Source organism: Pituophis catenifer, unplaced genomic scaffold (assembly GCF_029215685.1).
Source record: "Pituophis catenifer annectens isolate HBS135680 unplaced genomic scaffold, rPitCat1.0.hap2 SCAF_2, whole genome shotgun sequence".
NCBI classification, from domain to species: Eukaryota; Metazoa; Chordata; class Lepidosauria; order Squamata; family Colubridae; genus Pituophis; species Pituophis catenifer.
Window position 1 is genome coordinate 161,196,688 of NW_027256882.1, and position 20,325 is coordinate 161,217,012.

The 20,325-nt window shown below is 38.6% G+C and overlaps 1 protein-coding gene across 3 annotated transcripts in view; it reads left to right on the plus strand.

Annotated features, from left to right (window-relative positions):
* SP1 (Sp1 transcription factor) overlaps positions 1-18,754 on the plus strand; it is a 34,275-nt gene extending 15,521 nt beyond the window's left edge. For all 3 annotated transcript variants that reach the window (XM_070937915.1, XM_070937918.1, XM_070937917.1), the window contains exons 4-6: positions 9,497-9,665; positions 9,924-10,123; positions 12,107-18,754. In XM_070937915.1, coding sequence (XP_070794016.1) covers positions 9,497-9,665; positions 9,924-10,123; positions 12,107-12,426 — 689 coding nt within the window. In that variant the 3' untranslated portion in view covers positions 12,427-18,754. The remainder of the gene's footprint in view (positions 1-9,496; positions 9,666-9,923; positions 10,124-12,106) is intronic.
* The last annotated feature ends 1,571 nt before the right edge of the window (positions 18,755-20,325 follow it).

Here is a 20,325-nt window from a genome sequence, read left to right on the forward strand (position 1 = left end):
TATCCAGCCTCTGTCACTTTTCCTGGCTGTTTTTTAACGTGATCTTTCTCAATTGAAATACAATTTTCATTCTGTTCTACAAGGGTGCACTCATTGAAGTGCCGAGGTGGCACAGTGGTTAGAATGCAGTACTGCAGGCTACTTCTGTTGACTGCCAGTTGCCTGCAATTTGGCAGTTCAAATCTCACCAGGCTTAAGGTTGACTCAGCCTTCCATCCTTCCGAGGTGGGTAAAATGAAGACCCACATTGTTGGCTGACTTTGTAAACCGCTTAGAGGGCTGTAAAAGCACTGAGAAGTGGTATATAAGTCTTAAGTGCTATTGCTATTTTCCACCTGCATTCCAATGCATTTTAATTGGCTGCAGGCCAGATAACCAGTCAGTAGTTCATACGCTGGCCTCACTGGCACATTAATGGCCCCAAGCCTCTCTCAGTGATATAGCAGTGTGGCAATTAGGAGAAATGATAAACCATAGATTCATTAGTGACCAAAGTTAGAAGGGGGGGAGTAGCTTACAGCTGGCCCTCACACTTATGACTGTCACAGCATCCCCAAGGTAACATAATCAAAATTCAGGTGCCTGGCAATTGGCATGTATTTATGACTGTTGCAGCACCCTGCAATCATACGATCACCATTTACAAACTTCCCAGCCAGTTTCTGACAAGCAAAGTCGGTAGGGGAAGTCTGATTCACTTAATGGCCATGTGAATCTCTTAACTATCTCTTATCTATATTTTTCTTGACTGTACACCGCCTTGAGTCCTATGGGAGAAAGGCGGTATAGAAATATAATTAATCAATTAATTAATTAATTAATTAATTAATTAATTAATTAATTAACAACTTCAGTGAGTCTCTTTAACAGTTGTGCCAAAAAACCCAAAATCAGGCGTGTCTCACTTAATCGTGTTAAACACAGTTTATAACACAGTTGCACAGTTTATCAACCATTAAAAAAAGCAGGAAGCAACTAAAGGTAGTTTTTGACATAAAACCACAATTGAGACCAGAACGTCTGTTGTATGTAAAGACTGCCTTTAGTTGCTTCCTGTTTTTTATAATGGTTTATAAAATGTGCAAAATTAGGTTTGTCAGGGATTTGTAGTGATCAGACAGGTAGATTTTAACTGACCTAGTTGTTATCAGTGCTGCTATCTGAAAGCAAATGAATGAAGCAGTCATCATGCTTCAACATTGGCTTGAAATGGGATGCAACCTGTCCTTGCTTCAGTAGTAATAAAGGGAAAAAACCCTGGGATTTTATAAGCAGAAAGTGTCACTGACTGTTAAGAGGAAAATGGTAACTGAGTTACTATATTGTAACTCAGGGGAAAAAAAGTCCAATTGAAATGCCCAAAGAAATAAGGCAGACGAGTCCTGAATGCTCAGACTAATTGGTTTGAAATAACCATGATTGATGAATGCACTGAAGTTAGCTCAGGGCTGAGCAGCTTCTAGTAAGAATAAATTCTGCCATGATTAGGGCTCTTTGCTTTAGTTGATTAGCCAGATTTTCAACCTGACAACAGTGAAACGATTTATTGCTTAGAAGTACAGATGTTAAAAAAAAAAAAGAAAATAACATAACGTTTGGTCAAAGAACTTGTATGGCATGTTTTAGTTTAATTATAATAATGGCAAATAAGAGGTGAAAAACATTCCTTATTTTCATTTGTATAACAAATTAGAAATGGGAACAAGGTATGTTGTGATTTACATAGATAACACAGTTCATAGTTTGAATCTTTTAAAAAATAGAAATGCAACTTGATAGTAAAAGGAATCCTAAGATTGCAGCTACCATAGTTTTTTTTTTAACCCTGGTGTTAGCAATATAGGTTACTTCTTAGTAATATCTCAACTATCTACAAGGATATTAAAGGTAAACAAGTTTTTAAGATAAACTTACTGTAAAGAAACAACAAAAGATCTGTGCTTGAGCTATATCATAATACAGAGCTTGAAAACTGAACGTAGCCCTTCACATAGGTAAAATGCTCAGTAACTAAATCAAAAGATTGCCTTCCTGTACCAAGTCAACCATATTTGTTCTGTTTGAAAACAAAGATGACTCAGTGGCAGAGCACTTACTGCCACTCCTTGCAAAGAAAAATTGATAGCATGTAGGTATTTAAGCAAACAACTGAACAGATGGGAATTTGAGCAAGCCATTTGAGGACTGCTTCAGATCTGCTTGTATTTCATATGATGAACATGAATCTGCATGACAAGTTTTGCACTTTCACAGATCGTGCCATGTTCATCCTAATGGGTGGAGGTTGCATCCCCCTCCCTACTGACTAATTGAATTTGTCAAAATCACATTATATAATTGTCCTCTATTTCCCTTTTCCACGACCTGCAATGAATGCTGCAAGTGAGCAGTGCTATTAAACTGAACAAAGCATGCAAGTGACATGCCATAGAATTGATTTGCTTAGTTAATGGTTTTAGCCAAAGACCTTACTCCTTTTATATAGACAATTCATGTATTTATTACTAGAATTCATTTGTTTGCCTTCTCTGAGCTCCTCAGAGAATAGCACAAATATTAAAATACCTGCAGATTAAAATATCTAAAGAAGATTAAAATATCTAAAGAAATATCCCCAAGACTGGAGGGAACAGCCTAAATTGGGTGTCGGCAACATGTGGCTCCTGAGCTGCATTAGGCCCTTTTGTCCTGCTGCTGTGGCTCCCTGTCAGCTGGCTGGCTCCGCCCCTTGCCCTCCTCCCAGTCACTCCTCGCGTGGCCTGAGAAGGTAAGGGCAACAGCAGGGATGGAGACTTGCTCCATATTTCAGAGCGGGAGGAAAGCGCCCCTGTACTTGCCTCTCATCTCATGGGTGCGTCTTCCGGCACTTCTTGGTGCTGCACCTCGGTCGCTTGGGGAGACAAGTGACATTATCTCCACTCCGAGACACACCCGACCCAGCTGCGACTGATTCTCCGTGTCGCAATGGGTTCCAGGAGGAGGAGGCGATGTCCCCCATTGTGAAGCCCGCTAAATTTAAGTGTGCTGGGCAAGGCGCTGCAAGAGCAGCGAGCAGGCCATGGAGGCGGCAAGCTACAGCAGTGGGACCAGAGAGCTTCGTTTATCTGGGAACCTGAAATGACTCTTTATTTAAATCATATGGTAAAAAGCACCCAAAGAAGAAAGAACATCAGGAAAAAAAAAAACTCCTAACCCTCATCTCTTTTTGGAAATTGTTCAAAAGGGAGCACACACACACACACAGACACCCGGGGGTGGGGAGAGATGAAAGAGAGAAAAGGGGAGAAAAAGAGAAATGAGAAAATATGGAGGGAGAGAATGAGAGAGGAAAAAGAGAAACAAATGAGAGAAGGGAGAGAGAAATGAGCTGGAGGGGGAGAAAGGGAGAGAAGGGGAGAGAAAGAAAAGGAAGGAAGGGAGAGGGAAAGGGAGAGGAAGAAAAAAACGAGAGAGCGAGAGACCCATTTTCCACAGAAAACACACAGAGCCACAAAACCCGGGTAGGCGTGGCTGGGGCAGGTCATGTGTCTGGGTGGGAGTGGCATTGAGTTGGCCACGCCTACCCAGGTTTTGTGGCTCCCAGTGTTTTCTTTTCTGTGGGAAACGGGTCCAAGTGGCTCTTTTGAGTGTTTCAAGGTTGCAGACCCCTGGCCTGGCCTAAATAAATGTTCCCTCTGCAGGAGGAGCAATTTAAACACATAATAACTGAAAGGCTCACTAAAAAAGACAGGTATTTTCACCATGCCAAGAAAATTGGCCCCAATGTGATCTCCAGAGAAATACTATTCCAGGAAAGGGGGGCAGGGACTGACAAGGCCTATTGCAAATGCCTTTCTGTAGAGATAGGAACCCCAAGGGAGCCTTTTCTTCACAGTGTTAGAGATTACCTGGGTCTCAAGCCATGTTGAACTTTAATTGCAACTTTAGTTGCACCCAATCCTGCACCTGGTGATAGCAGGATAAAGGCAGACATAGAGCTGCAAGCATTATCCACGAAGGTCTTGGCACCAGAGAATTATACTAGCTAGTCTGAATATAAGGAGCCTTGGTGGCGCAGCAGACTAAAGTGGTATTAAGTAGCACCAGCTGCCTGCAATTACTGCAAGTTCAAATCTCACCAGGCTCAAGGTTGACTCAGCCTTCCATCCTTTCGAGGTAGGTAAAATGAGGACCCGGATTGTGAGGGCAATAAGCTGACTTTGTATAAAAAAGAACACCGCTTTTGGGGGTGGGTGGGCGAAAGCCCTACTAAGCAGGTATATACAAAAGTATGAAGGCTATTGCTTAACGCGCTGTAAGGCTTCCGGAGAAGGATGGCATATAAATCCAATCAATCAATATCAAAGTGAGGTTCTGAGTGCAAGGCAAGGGCCAAGAGTGAGAGGAACATGGGTCCAGAGTTAGAGATGTATAAGGGCCCCAAGACTGTTCTTATAGAACCACAGGTGCTGGCATAGGCAGGTGTGCTGTTTACAGGGTGGATAAAAATCAATGATTTTTTTAAAACAAAAAAATCAGATTTTTTTTTAATTTAAATTGGATTTTTTTTTATTTAAATCAGATTTTTTTTTATTTTTATCGAATTTATTTTAATAAACTTTTGGGGTAAAAATCTATCGTAAGATAGTTTTCTGTTTAAGATAAATAATTTAGTTTATTCAGCATGAAATGGAGCTTAGTTATGTAGTATGAGGCTGTATATTCGGCAACACTGGGACTATTGGTGAGTCAACAGTGGGTCAAAGGAGAAGCAGAGATGACAGTTGCTCTTTAAAAATTATGATTTAAATCGAGTTGATTTAAATCAAGCCTTTTTACTAGTGATTTAAATCATGATTTAAATCAAATCCACCCTGGCTGTTTACCTTTGCTCCAGTGGTATATTCTTGGGTTAGGTGCCCTGCCAGAATCTATCCTCTCATTATCTGAATCAGGTCCCACCTGCTCAAGCTTATTATCTTCGAAAGCTGTCTGAAGCGTTTGTTTTGCCTTCTGGCTCTTCAGGTTAATGCTCGCCTTTTTAGCCTGGCGTGTCAAAATTTTTCAGCTTTGAATTTTGAAACATTAGGGATGCTCAAAAGTTGTGACATGCCTTGGGGAATTGTAAAGATATTTCAGTTACATTAATATAATTTTGATGTGCTTGCTAAGTAGCTACATAAATATCACATAACTTTTTAACATTTTGTTTCATTGAGAAGCTTCGGAGGACGTGATAATACACCTGCAAGCAAACCAGTGCAGCTATTAAAGCAGCAGTTTATGCAGAACAATTAAGTTCTGCCTTCTGGATCAGCTGAAGTTTTTCAGCAATCTTCGTGGATAGCCAAAGTTGGAGGGCATTGCTGTAGTTCAAACAAGAGGCATAGTGATAGTGAGCAGGGCCTTCTAATCTAGGAAAGGCACAACTGGGACACAAGATAGAGCTGTGCAGAGGCCCTCCTAGCCATTTTGGTTACAAACCAGGTCCACGCAGCAAACCTTGTTAGGATTTAGCTTCTTGATCAGTTGACTAAAACCAGCAGTAAATAAAAAGCACGGTGTACTTTCTCACCACATCAATCTGTTCTTCTAGCTTTCCTTAAACATAACGAACATTCAGAAGATTGCCTCACTTCCCATTTGAAGTAATATAATCCAGTCCATTGCTTTATTTCCATTTTTTTCTACTATTTGGGAAAAGAAGTGAAATTCGTTTGGAGATTGATTTGGGGCCATATTGGAATCTCATCTCCATCCCATGTGAAGGCATTCAAAGTTGTATAATGTCGCTGTGTGAAATAGACTATTGCTCTTGGTTACATTTGGTTTCTTGGGGAATGGTTGGCTTGTTTAGAACCAAGATTAAGCATTTTGGATGTGTGGGACTTCAGTAATATTTCCCTTTCTTCGGACCATAATTGCATCTTTAGTTTGTGTTTACATTTGGTCTCTTTTGTCTCAAATTAAAATTGAGGGGCCAGAAAGGTGAAACTTGAGCATCTGTGAACATGATAATTAAATCTAAACAGGACAGTGGAGACACAAATCACTAAAATAAACATTGAAATTTTACAGTACTTTACAATTCATGCATGTTTGAATTTTATAGTTGTAGTGCTTGTTTAACATCAGGACTTCCTTATTTAAATTGTTGCTACAAAGTTCATAGTTGTTATCAAGAAGGCAAAGTTTATTACTCAGCTGCAATGAAGCAAAAATTATTTCTTTACAATGGGATAAGCTTTTGATTTGTCTTAAATTCCCCTTTAGGAAGAGATGGGGAGTGCAGGTACTGTATGTTCCCTCTCTCCTTGAGGCAAACAGTAACAGTAACAGAGTTGGAAGGGACCTTGGAGATCATCTAGTCCAACCCCCTGCTCACGCAGGTGACCTGTACTAGGGATTCAAACTGCTGACCTTTCTGATCAACAAGCTCAGTGTCTTAGCCACTGAGCCACCTGGTCAAACAGTTTGATTGTAAAGCTTTTAAAGACTTTATTTTCAATTGTTTGGAAATATTCTGGAAGATTTCCACAATTAATCCATACAGTTTCTGGTGTTCACAAAAGAAAGTGAAAAAAATATATTTAAATCTACAGAGTTGGGAATAATTATTTTCTTTGGATTGCCCCCATTTGCCTCATTCACTTTTATGGGGGAAAATATTTATTTCTGTTTACGATTATATCAATCAGTTGGCATGTAGATTACCAGGAACATGTATCCAATCACATTTTTGTACTTGTACATGTTACCAGAGCATTGGGTAACAGCATAAATGAGTAATTTTATTAATTAATTCTAAAGGATACCAGAGGAAGGAGGTTGTGATTTGGAGTTTTCCTGTCAAAGTAAATGCTGGTTTAGTATGGAACAAAAAGTACCAGTAAAGTCATCAATTTAAATCACACCTTGGTCATCTCTTCTGCAATGAGCATCACCATAGGTTAGCCTTTCCTGTGTGGATGTTACTCTAAATAAATTATGTGAGATATTGTCAACAGTAGAAAAGGCTTTATAAGAACACTTATGTGGGATCAAGGCTTACAGGGAGTACAATCTTTAGTTCCTTGTCACCAACATCATCTGTGAATCCCTCACCTGTTAAAGAATATTCTGTGTTTATCTGGTACTTGGAGCACTGGCATGCATGGAATATGTGTTGCAATCTTCATGCCAGCATTGGCTTTAAGGACAATGTTTTCTTTTAAATAGAAACACATTGCCAGAGCTATGAAGCACTCTTGAAGACGGTTCATAAACCTTGGCTCAATTGAAATGTACTTGGCATATGCTAATTTCCTCAAAAAAAACCCAGATTGCTTGGCCTGCTGAGTTTTTACATCTGTAACAGTATGTGTCAGGTTTTTTTCCCCATGCAAGAAAATAACCAAACAATGAAACTTATAGGAGAATAGTTCGGGAAGGTGAGGTGGGAGTTATAGAAAATGCAATTAGATGACTGCCTGAGCCTAGGCCAATAAAATGGGAAGAAAAATTGATAGGCTTCAGAGCTTGCCATGCCTCCTGAGCTCACCTCCCTTTAAGAAGTGTTTTATATCTTGTAGTGGAAAACACATCAGCATTGAGCTATAATTTCTAAGGTTTAACTGGATATTAGTTTTCAGGAAGGAAGAAGAGAGAATGTGGTGCAGAAGTTAACAGATGATTTCTCAAGCTTATATCCTTTCTGAAATCACCGTAATTAGCCAGCTAGCAGGCTCCAAAAAGTCCTCTGGATCTCTTTCTTAGGAGAAGTATTGCTGCATTATTCCCTGTCCTCCCTTTATCATTGGGTTAGTTCACATCAGCTTTGCATATTAAGTTTCTTGGTTTTTGCTGCAATCATTTCCAGCTAAACAGATACTTTAAAAAATGGTTTTTGTTAAGCCCAGCATTTTGCAAGTTCCAAAATAAACTCACAACAATATGACATGCATACATACATGAATATATAACAGAAAAAGTTTCAGAAACTCACAGCAGGAATCAACATTCAACATTGTGTAAAAGTTGAAATACATTTCAGATTATTAATAAGAATGGATATTTATGTCTATTGCAGGCAGACATTGTAATAAACAAAGATATTGGCTTCTGTCATCTAGAGTGCTATAGCTGCCTTTGCATGGCACCACTGCGGCCATGTTTCAAAAGTTTTTAAGGGATTGGATAACCGTTTGTCTGAAATGGTATAGGATTTCCTGCCTAAGCAGGGGGTTGGATTAGAAGACCTCCAAGGTCCCTTCCAACTCTGTTAGTCTATTCTATTCTATTCTATTCTATTCTATTCTATTCTATTCTATTCTATTCTATTCTATTCTATTCTATTCTATTCTATTCTATTCTATTCTATTCTATTCTATTCTATTCTATTCTAAAGTGGAAAGTAATTGGGTCGTTTTAAGAGCAGATTAAGTATATCCAAGTATTAAGCCACTCATTTTGCCCCAAACACTCCAAAATACTAAAAATGACCCAAATTTTTGTTTAACCCAGCATTTTGCAAGTTCCCCACTTCCTCTGGAAGCCAAAGAAGAGATTCTACTCCTTGGTTATACCCCAGCAGCTCTGTACAACTATTAGGGTTGTAGAAATCCCCATCATGTCTAGATGTGAGAAGTTTTGGAATATTAATTTTAGTTCATAATGCCATTCAAGTCTGAGGAAGTGTGGTTAATTTAAAAGCTGGTTAGTTTGTGAATAGGCCCGTTTCAAAGCATGATTTATGAACTTTGTGTCTGTAAACTGCCCAGATTCACTTGGACAGTAAGATGTGTGGTTTTAAATTTGATAAATAAGTAAGTTCCTTATTTCAACAGAGTTAAGATGCCTATTTCCCTTTCTCAAATTTTATGTTTAAATATTACACAGAGTAGCCTGGAAGCTGAGTCATGGCAACTGGACATCTTTTCCTTTTGGTTTGAAATATTTCACTTTTTATCCAAGTAGCTTCTTACAGTGTTTAGACTGAGTTTTATAATTTTATGTATTATTGTTATACTGAGTCGTGCTTACTCAAAAATTTGAAGTGCAAAGGCAAGAATGAAGTATGCAAGCTTGAGGTTTGCACAAGGCTGATGATGGCATCAGGATGCAATCTGTGTGTCAATATGCTAAGAATCCTAATTTCATACATGGCTAGACACTGAAAATAATTTAATTAAAACAATTATACACAAGCATTTGCCCCAAAGTATGGCTGTGTTCTTTTCTTTTGCTTGCTTGTAAATGTGTCATCCAGATAATTTTAAGACATACTTTTAAAAGTTAATATGTAAAACAAACTAGGAAAAAAAGACAGAAAGGAAGAGAAAGGAAAACTGGGAATAACATTTAGAACAACTTCTGTACAAATGATAATATAGTTGATTATACTCTTGTGTTTGGATATATTCATTCTTTATGTTGACTTTCAGGTAGTGAAATTATATATGTGCTTAAAATTCACTGATTTGGTAAAAGATGATCTTTTGGCTTTTTGAGATGATAAAAATCCCAGTTTCTTCTACAGGTGATCATAATACCCACCTTAGCCTCCATGGTACAGCTGGAGATGGACTGGCTGATGATGGAACCACTCTGGAAGAAGGGGACGCCAGTCCGGATGCCCAGCCACAGCAAGTCCGAAGAATGCGCAGAGAAGCCTGCACTTGCCCTTATTGCAAAGACAACGATGGCAGGTAAGTTTGTGCAAGGAAAACGGGCTGCAAATTTTGAGTGGATTCTGATGCAAAGGTCAATAAATAAAGGAAGGGATTATCATAGACTCTTGGTTTAGTGCAGGGGTGTCAAACTCAAGGCTCGAGGGCCAGATCCAGGGTGCTTAGATCTGGCTATGCGACTGTAGCTCTTTTTTTTTTTTTTTTGGCCATGGGGCAAAACAAATGGTAAACAAACCAGTTTATCTGATTAACTCTTACATATGTCATCGTTTTCAGAGGCTCCGGGGACCCTGGCAAAAAGAAGCAGCACATCTGCCACATCCCAGGCTGTGGGAAAGTGTATGGGAAGACATCTCACCTGCGAGCTCACCTTCGATGGCATACTGGTGAACGGCCATTTGTTTGCTCATGGACGTATTGTGGCAAGCGTTTCACACGCAGTGATGAGCTACAACGACACAAGCGAACACACACTGGTAAGTGCAAGGAGCAACAAGTGCTGTGTGAAAGTTGAGGTGAAGGAGAGGTTTCAAAAGAGTTTTGTGTTGGGGTCTTCTTTGTTAACACAGCTATATGTTATATATTCTTCTTTTTAGAAGAACACTTGACGGCTGTGGCCGGGAGGTCTTTTTATCAGGTTCGCCTGATTCGCCAGTTGCGTCCCTTTCTGGATCGGGACTCGTTAAAAACGGTCACTCATGCCCTCGTCACTTCACGCCTGGACTACTGTAATGCTCTCTACATGGGGCTCCCCTTGAGGAGCACCCGGAGGCTCCAGCTGGTCCAGAATGCGGCCGCGCGGGTAGTTATGGGAGCAGCATGGCGCTCCCATGTGGCTCCCCTCCTGCGCGAGCTGCACTGGCTCCCTGTGGTCTTCCGGGTGCGCTTCAAGGTCTTAGTTACCACCTTTAGAGCGCTCCATGGCTTAGGACCGGGGTACTTACGAGACCGCCTTCTGCCACCAATAGCCTCTCACCGCCCAGTACGCTCCCATAGAGAGGGGCTTCTCAGGGTGCCGTCAGCCAAACAATGTCGACTGGCGGCCCCCAGGGGGAGAGCCTTTTCTGTGAGGGCACCCACCATCTGGAACGAGCTCCCCCCAGAGATACAGAAGATTCCGGATCTGCGCACTTTCCGCCGTGCCCTCAAAACATTCCTGTTTCAGCAGGCCGGCCTGGCCTAACTTTCCCTTTATATTGCTTTTTGATTTTATTTTAAACTGGGATGTCTTGAATTATCTAGGACCAGAATGTTTAGTATATTTTAATTGGTTTTTTATTATTAACGTTTGTATTACATGTATTTTTATCGTTCGCTGTTCACCGCCCTGAGTCCCTTAGGAATAGGGCGGTATATAAATTTAATAAATAAATAAATAAATAAATAAATATAAGTCAAGCAACCTCTCAGTTATTCAGAATAAATTTGAACATTTAAGTAAAGCGTATGACACATCCCTTCCTGGTTTACTGCATGTAAAAGTGTTCCTTAGCACTTTGTAGTTTTTATATCATGGGTCAAGACTTGTTTACAGTTACAGCTATTATAAGCAGCATTGCTGCTTTAAAAAAATTGCAGTGGTACTTTGGAACAAATACCTCCTTGCCTTCAAAGTTTTAAAAATGAAATTACATCGCTATAAAAATGCAGTGGAGATGTGGAGGCAGAAAGTGCTTTGAAAATAATGTTTCCGGAATGTATTTGCGTTACTCAAAAACAACTCACTGTAATTGTAAATGAATATAAAACGGCAAATTTAAAAGTGCTAAATAGAAAGTAAACAAAATAACACAGCTGGCAAACATATATGTGTGATTATCAAACAGAAATAAATATTTCTGTTAATTTGCTTTCTGCTTTAAGGGCTTGTAAATGAGCCTTGAATTGAAAAATGAGAATCAGGGCATAAAGAGCCATATGAATGGGCAAATAATGCCCAACATGTGGGAACATTCAGTTGAGTAAAAAATTGCCAGTAATCAGTAATAAAACTGGATCTTTTTCAAACTGAAATCTAAGAATTGGTTTCTAATTTTGTATATACTATTATTTATATTGTAATATTTATGACTTTTATTGTAAGCCACCCAGAGTCATTTTGCAGTGTGAGATGGGCAGCATTATAAATTTAATGACTAAATAAATAAAATAAAAAAACCCATACAAGGATATGGCATTTAAAACGTGTCAGTTTTAGAGGCCTACTTTGTAAAAACCTATTTGGATGTCTAATATTTGTTGAAGGTAGCAAAGTTGAAATATCTTCATAGAATGGGGAAAAGCAAGTAATTATAGGCATAGGCAGTGGTATATTTGGGTGGCATAAGATTGATGTCTGAGGAAATTTATTCTCCAAAAAGAAACCACAACAGGACACAGTTGCTAATGGGAAGATGTTGGGCTGCTATGTTTTAAGAATGAAATGAGTAAATGGCTTCACGATTGTTTTCTTCCTTCAGGAGAGAAAAAATTTGCCTGTCCTGAGTGTCCCAAACGCTTCATGAGGAGCGACCATCTTTCTAAGCACATCAAGACCCACCAAAACAAGAAGGCAGGCGCACCTAACAGCATGGCTATGGACGTCTCCGCAGTCGCCATGGATGCGAATGCTTCTGCCGAGAACACCAGTGGAGCAGCACCTTCGGCCCTCATTGCAACCAATATGGTGGCCATGGAAGCCATCTGCCCAGAAGGCATCGCGCGCCTGGCAAGCAGTGGCATCAATGTCATGCAAGTGGCTGATCTCCAGTCGATCAACATCAGTGGCAATGGATTCTGAGGGTCTGTCTGATCTTGTATAAAAGTATGGATTCTCAAGGTGCAAGAGATGCCTTTCATTACAGAAGTGAAAGAAGATGGGGACTCAGCTGCCATATCTAGCTTTCAGATACCATTTCTGTCTCCCAGGAATATTGTATGCAGAATAAGGTCTGCTTGCTGTATAGGTCAGCCTAGTGATGCCTAGAGTGAATACTTGGGAAATGGGGATGGCCCAGAACTGATTGATTAATTTTTGTTTTTGCTTTTTCTTCCCCTCCCCCATTAGGTCTCTTCACCTTTATTAGGTACCCCAATGCCATCATGCCTTGGTTCTAAATGTATATGATCATTGAAATACTTTTTAGCAGAAAAAAAATCTATATTATTATTGTTATTATTATTGTAATTATATAAAATTATAAAATATGTTCTTTTGGATGAAAGAGATTAAAAAGTGCTGCAACCAAAGTCTTTGGTTGTAGTTCAGATGCCTTAACTTGGAACTTATTGAGCTGTTAAACGGCGCTCAGGCTTATGTTCAGATGCTATATTGGATTTTAATTGTAACTATAAAAATATATAATTTAGCTTTTCTTATGTTTAACTTTTAGGTTTGTCTTCCTCCCTCCTCCCCCCCCCCCATGTTCTCTTCCCTTACTTGATTAGACTCTCATACCTACCTGTACCTTTTTTTAAAAAGTGACTTCCTGATAATTTCCACTTTTCTCTATTTGGAGAAAGGAGTGTCTATTTAAGTCCCTGTCGCCTTTTTTCCTACCCAAAGTGGTAGGGTCCATGACCCACTGTGTGTTCTGTACTTGCAAGGGAAAATGACCCTAGGAAAGATGGAAACGTGACACACAATTTACATCCCTTCCCTTCCCTTCCAAATGCATGAATTCAACTTTTAGCCCAAGGGGAATTCTTTTCAGTCCCTAGTGTAAAGCAGTGAATCCTCTTTGTTTAAAAGTATTTGTGCATGCATACAATCCAGGCGATCCATCTAAGAATACCAGGAACCTTAAGGGTGTGGTAGAGAGATCTTTATATGTGTTAAGGTTCAACTCAAGCCATTTTACTACCGCGCAAGTTGGAACTATGGTATTGGACTCTGTTGTGCTTTGTTTAAGATCTTGACAAATGCTATGGCCATGTAGTTAAAGGGGAAAAAATGTAAGTTAGGGTTCTTTTAGCTTGAGATACTGCATTGCTGTGAAACACTAAGGGACTTGCCCAGTTCTTTCCAAATTGACAAATGATCCAATATTTGGCTCAGTTGCTGGGCACTTCATTGAGAATAAATTATGAATTGGCTTTTGTATCTCCTATTTGTAACTTCTTTTTAGCAATTTAGTGCTTGCTAGCCAGCTTGCTCCCTTTACGAGTTACATATGAGAACAATTATTATGAGGAAATTGCAACAAAGGGAACTAAAGTGAAAGTTCAAATACCAAAGAAATAAGTGAAGAAGGCCAGTGCTTACAAGATTAAAAAAAAAGTGATGGGGAGAAAAAGGGATGCTTGACAGTATTTGCGGAATCTCTGTTAAGGAATGGGGCCTTATGACACTCACCTGCATCCCAGTAAGTCTTCAGACAGTTCCTAAAATCTCTTGTGTTTAGAGTGAACAACTTAGACAAATTGTTCAGTACCTTACCAAATTGTTCAGCTGATCAGTCCTATGTCTTTTTCCCTTTGCTACTTAAAACAAGGCAGCTCCTCTGTTAGCATGACAGATTTTCTTTTATTAAAGTATTGAGAGAAATCTTTAATTGTTACATAGCCTTCATGAAGCTCCTGCCTCTTGCATACTTCAGTGCTGGTTGTGTGCATAGTGAATTTCTACACCCCAGAAAGTTCACAAAAGGGTCCATGAATTGTTGGGGTATTATAGCTGGCCATTATATGTTGCTTCCATTGCTTTGCTCTGAAGTTCTCTCATCACTTCACTCCACTCCTCAGTAGCATAAAAGCCAGTTTATTATTATTTTTTCTCTGCCTTCAGTATAAAGTGTTGTGTCGGTAACATTTTGATGCCTCTCTTGCCATGTCCTGTCTTGTTTTCCTTTTATTGTGTTGACCCTCTTCCTCTCTGCATAAGCAGAGCTGAATTACTACATTGTTTTCATCAGGGACAGGGAGAAAATATTATTTTTCCTTCCTCAGGACAACGCTGGAGTTAAGATAACAGTCCCAAAAATTATCCAGGTGCTTGCATCTGCGGATCCTTGGAGTCCCTTACCTGGAGTTGGATAGCGCTTTCACGATCTTGTGTAAGTTTTTAAAAAGAATATTCTTGTTTCACAAATGCTGCTTGTTGAGCTGAGAGAGGATGGAAACAAGACCAAAAAGCATAAGCATCTTAAAGCATATCAAAAACAAGAAAGCCATGGTGTAAATTGTTGACTTCTGTAGTGCTTGTGAATTATTTGCACTGGTGAATTGATTTTGCTCAATCTATTTTGGGTGAGGTGAAATTATCACTCGGTGCTTAGCCTTTTCCCTTTTTCTCTACGATTTCTCTATTCATTTTGATGAATTGGATTGGAAAAGGCAGACTTATACCAGTAATATAAGAAACATACAACCAATATAAGAAACATATAACAAGTATAAAGCAATGTACAACCAGGAGGACTGAGTAAGTATGTAACTCAAGCATTTTATTAAGAGTTTCCTTGTCACAGAAGTAGGGATTTGTGATCTTCCGGGTATTGCTGTTAGATCAGAGGTAAAGCAGATTGTATTTCTAATACAGTGCAAACTCAAAAGCAAAAGAGAATGTTTCAGGGTCTTGGAATTGGATGTTCCAGAGACTCAAGGATTGTAGTAGTCTGATAGAAGATGGTTTTTACTATTATAGATTTCAAGTACTGTAATACCATTACTGAAATAATTGGATAAGACATTATTTGCCATAGTGAAGGGAGCTTGATGTTCTAGATAAATTTAGCCCCATATAGTATGCAGCAATAAATAAATTGCCCCATACCTCAGGCTGCGGGCTTATTCTTGCTATTTTAAACCCCTTGTCCCAATCTTACTAAGATTGTCTTAGTAGCAGTTATTTCTTTGGGGGTGGGGGGAAGAGCAGTATGATATCTATGATGCCCAAGTTGTCATTTGATTTTCAAATTGGGGAAAGGAGAAATATGTTCTTAAGGAAAAAAACTAAAAATGCTCCAGATCTCATGACAGTTTTGTTTATACGCTCAAAACACCCACAGACTTATTATACACACAATATGTATATGCTTATGAAGGATTGCAGGATAGATAGTTCCCGCTTTCTGAAAGAATAGCTGATTTTTTTCCCCCTTTAAACTTCCCTATAATGCCAGATTGTGCTTGTTAATGGCATCCATTCTCAAGTATCTGTTTTCCTAGCAGATGTGGTGTTAATGGAATGCTGTTATGACCTCATCGTTTTTCTTCTGTTACAGAAAATACCACTAGCATTTTCTCAAGTGCTACACTGGTCTGTATAAAAGCCTGTCTTTATTCACATTTACACATTTTCACAACTGAGGAAATAGCATCCTTTTTAAAAATGCACTGGACAGTTCTTGCTATTTTGAACATTACTTTCTCACTCAGTTCAGTGACTTGTAGAAGGAATCCATCTATAATCTGTAAATGAATTTTTTTTTTGTCTTGACAGACTTTCTGAGTCTGGTGTCTCAGGTTGGCCATCACAGAAGATTTATGACTCTCTCTTCGTGGCTCCTGTTTGTTTTCTAAAGAGCAATATTTAGTTTACAGCTATTGCTACAACTCAGGAAGCCAGGAGGAGGGTTTCTAGTTAGTGGTAGAAATCCAATAAATCTGTGAAGTGTGAACCCTTAAGGAAAGGGAAGATGCTATTATAAATCTCTTTACTTTCAAAGGGCAGAAATAAGGATAGAGGTGAACATTTTTATTTGTAATAATCTAAATCTGGAAAATGAGCTAGGTGCATGGAAGAATTCTGTTTGGGGAATACTGGGGATTTTAGGTCCCTTGGAAGATGGCAGTATTTATTTCTCCTAAGTGGTGTAAACAGTATCTCATTGCAGCACCCAGTGACAATTGCTATTTTTTTGTGTGTGTGCCTCTTTTTGTCATAGGCTTTTTCTGTGTTTCTGCTAGAATTGAAGGTATTTTCTGCAACGTCCAAAGTAAATGTATGCATGGTATATGCCAAATATTTAGCAGAGTATGGAGGAAAGTGGTCTTTACAAAGATTATATTGCATGGTAGCATTGAATTCCTTACATATGTGTCCCTCATTTCCCCACCCCCATCCCCACTCTGACCTAAAAATGCTCTTTTGGTTTTCAACCAAGGAGAGAAATATTTAACTCAGGTCATTTTTTTTCTCTCTTTCTTTCGTGTATAAATAATATTGTCTGAAATAGGCTCTTATGTGTACTATCACTGAACATAATAGCAGTTACAGAAAAATTGTCAGAAAAACATGCAGTAAGTGCCTTTCCTAGAACTCAAAAAAAAAAATCATCAAAATCAAACATATTCTATGGAAATTATCATTGGCTTGAGACCACTTCGGTTGCCTCTTTGGCAAGCCTGTGACACTTGGTAGCACTGTGTTGAAGTTCTAATTTTGCATTCCATTTAAACTCCTGATAGGTTGTTTTTTTTTGTTTTTTTTTTAATGTCCTGAGACATGAATTGCCACCCGTACTGTAGCACCACTTAGATTTTTCTTCTGTCGCAAAAGAGGTCTGCTTGCATCATTTGGTTTTAGCTCAGCAGACAAGAACTCGGAATCTTTAAAGTCTTAATGTAACCACGAGTGTTTATAAGAGATGTATGCTATTTGATATATAAGAGATGTATGCCATTTGAAATAGTACTGTTGGAGAAATGCGATCTCTCCGCATGGGTAGCCATGTAGGAAAGTCTTTGGTGCAGAAGGATCTGGCCTAGCTTCTGTTTCCCTTTGAAGTCTTCTCATTTAGATTTTTTTTTTTTTTAATGGTATTGTCCACACTTTTAAGTGGCAGTGGCATCCCCATTTGGTGCCATCTTCCCCTCATTTTTCAGTTTCGTTTTATAACGTCGTTTGCAGTGACTGTTCTTGTGATCTGGTCAGAATGATAGCGTGATCCTTGGTTATCTGCTGGGCTGAGAATGTCTAGTGCTTCCAAATGGTGGCCTCTGCTTACAAAGGGCACCGTTCAGTTTTCACACACAAACTAAAATAATATCCTTTGCTGTGTATGTGTATGCTCAGAACAAAGCTCAGTTATTTGTATGATCAGCACTATTGGTGGACTTGAGTTGTGTTTGGTTAAAAAAGAAAAAAGAAAAAAAGAGCATCCCTTTCCGGAGGCTATTTCTTTCGGGTGAGGTTTGTTGTCTTACTGAATATTTTCCCATCACAGTTGGAAGGGCTTCATGAATTTTGAAAATGACTGTATAGTGAGAGAGGGCAGGGTAGTAATTAATTGGACGCATGCTGCATGTGTGAGTGTGTCTCAATTCCAAGAATATTATTAATTGAGGATCGTTTAAGCACGTAGTTGCAAGCTGGGTCTTGGAAAAGCTTTACTGAGCCTCAGTTTATACAAACTGGCCTTAATATAAAATGTGTACATAAAAGGAACCTCCTTCTTCCAGATGGTAAAACCTGTTTAATTTTTATATTATCTTAAAATTACTTGCAATGCTGTTTTTTGGAATAAAATGTGCCTTTCCTTTTATAAACAAGAATTGTATATAGTTAAGCCAATGCCATCAGCCTTAAGAGATCTCTGTAGCATTTTGTGCCTTGAGCCAGACTTTTCTATATTAAAATCTTGTCACAATCCAGTTTAAATGGTCCACAAGTGTCCAGTAATTAATTTAATTTTACTAATCCACTGGCAAAAGGATGAGCACTTGCTTTTCACGTGCTTTGTGGTTGGGCAGGAGGGAATTTCGGCTCAGATTCCATGAAATAATGCATGTACTTTTATATCATCTTCAATAGCTTGTAATTCTCTTCCATAGTAACATGGTTGCCTCTATATTTGTTCCCAAGAATGAGAAGTGATCTAAGGTGGATGCATTTTTTTTAATTATTATTTTTGTTTTCCTGGTGCTTATAGCACAGCTCTGCAGTCACTTAAGCCAACCTGTAACACTGGCAATAAAATAATTTTGTCTATTCTATGTAAAAGACTGTTTGTTTTATCTTGTAATAATGTATATGCTTTTTTTTTAAAAAAAAATCCAATTACCTATGTAATGATGTCTGAAACACTTTTAAAAAGTGCTATTTTTGTACAAAGATTAAAATAGTTTGCCTCCTTTGTATACTGATTACATTTTTTAAATGAAAGGAATAAACAAGTATCTACAGAGTTTGTATTTAATCTGGCTGGCCATATGGATTGTGTATGTCTTTTCTCTTCTACTTTGCCCCAGTATTTTGCTATAACTCGCTGAAAAATCGTGGTTTCATATTGTTTCATGTTTCTGGTTATTTTACTTTGCTGGCTTCATATTTTACTAATGTGGACACTGATAGCCAAATATTAAACATCTAATAGTGTTTCTTAAACATTTAGATACAATACTGAACTGCAGTCTGCCTTGATTTTCTAAGGATACTTCTAGGATCCACATAAGGCTCAGAGTCATTGTTGAAAACAAATGAGATGCTGAAGCAACATTATCTTAGAATACAATTACAAAAATGAAAAATTTTCATGGGTAAGAAATTTATATAGCGTAAAAAAAATTACACAATGACCGAATGTGGTCAAAATATGTCCCTTTAGAAGTGTTTTTACTGCTATATCTTAGGCCAGCAATCAAGTTCTTCAATGCATTTGATAAAAGAAACCATATGAATATAAACAAAGCCATAAGATTTGTTTTCTGTAAAACAATACTCTTTAATTGACAACTACCAAAGAGAAAGCCACTTCCCCTCCAATATATAGGGACAAACCCCACGCTAACCCACACTGATGGTGTTACCAAGCTAGGTGATGAAATGTTTGCAAGCAAACAACCAAGCTCATAGAGCACCAAGGACTCCACAGTTCAATTCTGAGCTACATTTATTCTCTTATATTGGTAAAGCTTTGTGCCTAAGACAGACCTAGAAAGTAGAAATCATGAATTCCTGGTTTCTACCCTGATGCCTTCATCACTACACTCAACTGTTCCCATAACTCTTTGGGTGTGGATTTTCTTCTAAATGTACCAAAGTATGGGAATTTTGATTCTTCGAAGCACTCACTCACCTTTTCTTCTCTTTTGGGGGTTATTTTTTCCAATCTATTAAAATATTTTCTTTTTAAATCCATCCCTTTCTTGTGTTGCTGATTTTATTATTAACCTTTGCTGATTGAGTCCATAACAGATTAATTTGATTTAGGATTGAGATTCAAATGGAGCCCTGGTTGAAAAGCAGTCGCTACAAAAGTGAGGAAGAGGACTCAACGCACTCTGGAAAGGGAAAGATTTCTGCTCCCGTCCCCAAAAGGAGGAAGTGATGCAATAAGTGATTGGAGACTTCCTACTTTGAGACACAGAAGCAACAATTCGTTAAGTCAAATAGTTTTGTCACCTATCCCTATTTTCTGGGAGACCTACTCTGTACAGATAGCCCTTGACTTACAACCATTCATTTAATGACCATTCAAAGTTAAAATGGCATTGGAAATTTCAAGTGAGTTGACCATTTTTCACACTTTCACACAATCGTTGCAGCACGTGATCAAAATTTGGATGCTTGGCAACTGGCATGTGTTTATGACAGTTGCAGTGTCCCGGGGTCATGTGATCACTTTTTGCGAACTTTTGACAACCGGCCAATGGGGAAGGCAGATTCACTTAAGAATCATGTTACTAACTTAACAATTGCAGTGATTCATTTAACAACTGGTAAGAAAAGTCATAAAGTGGGGCAAAACTCATTGAA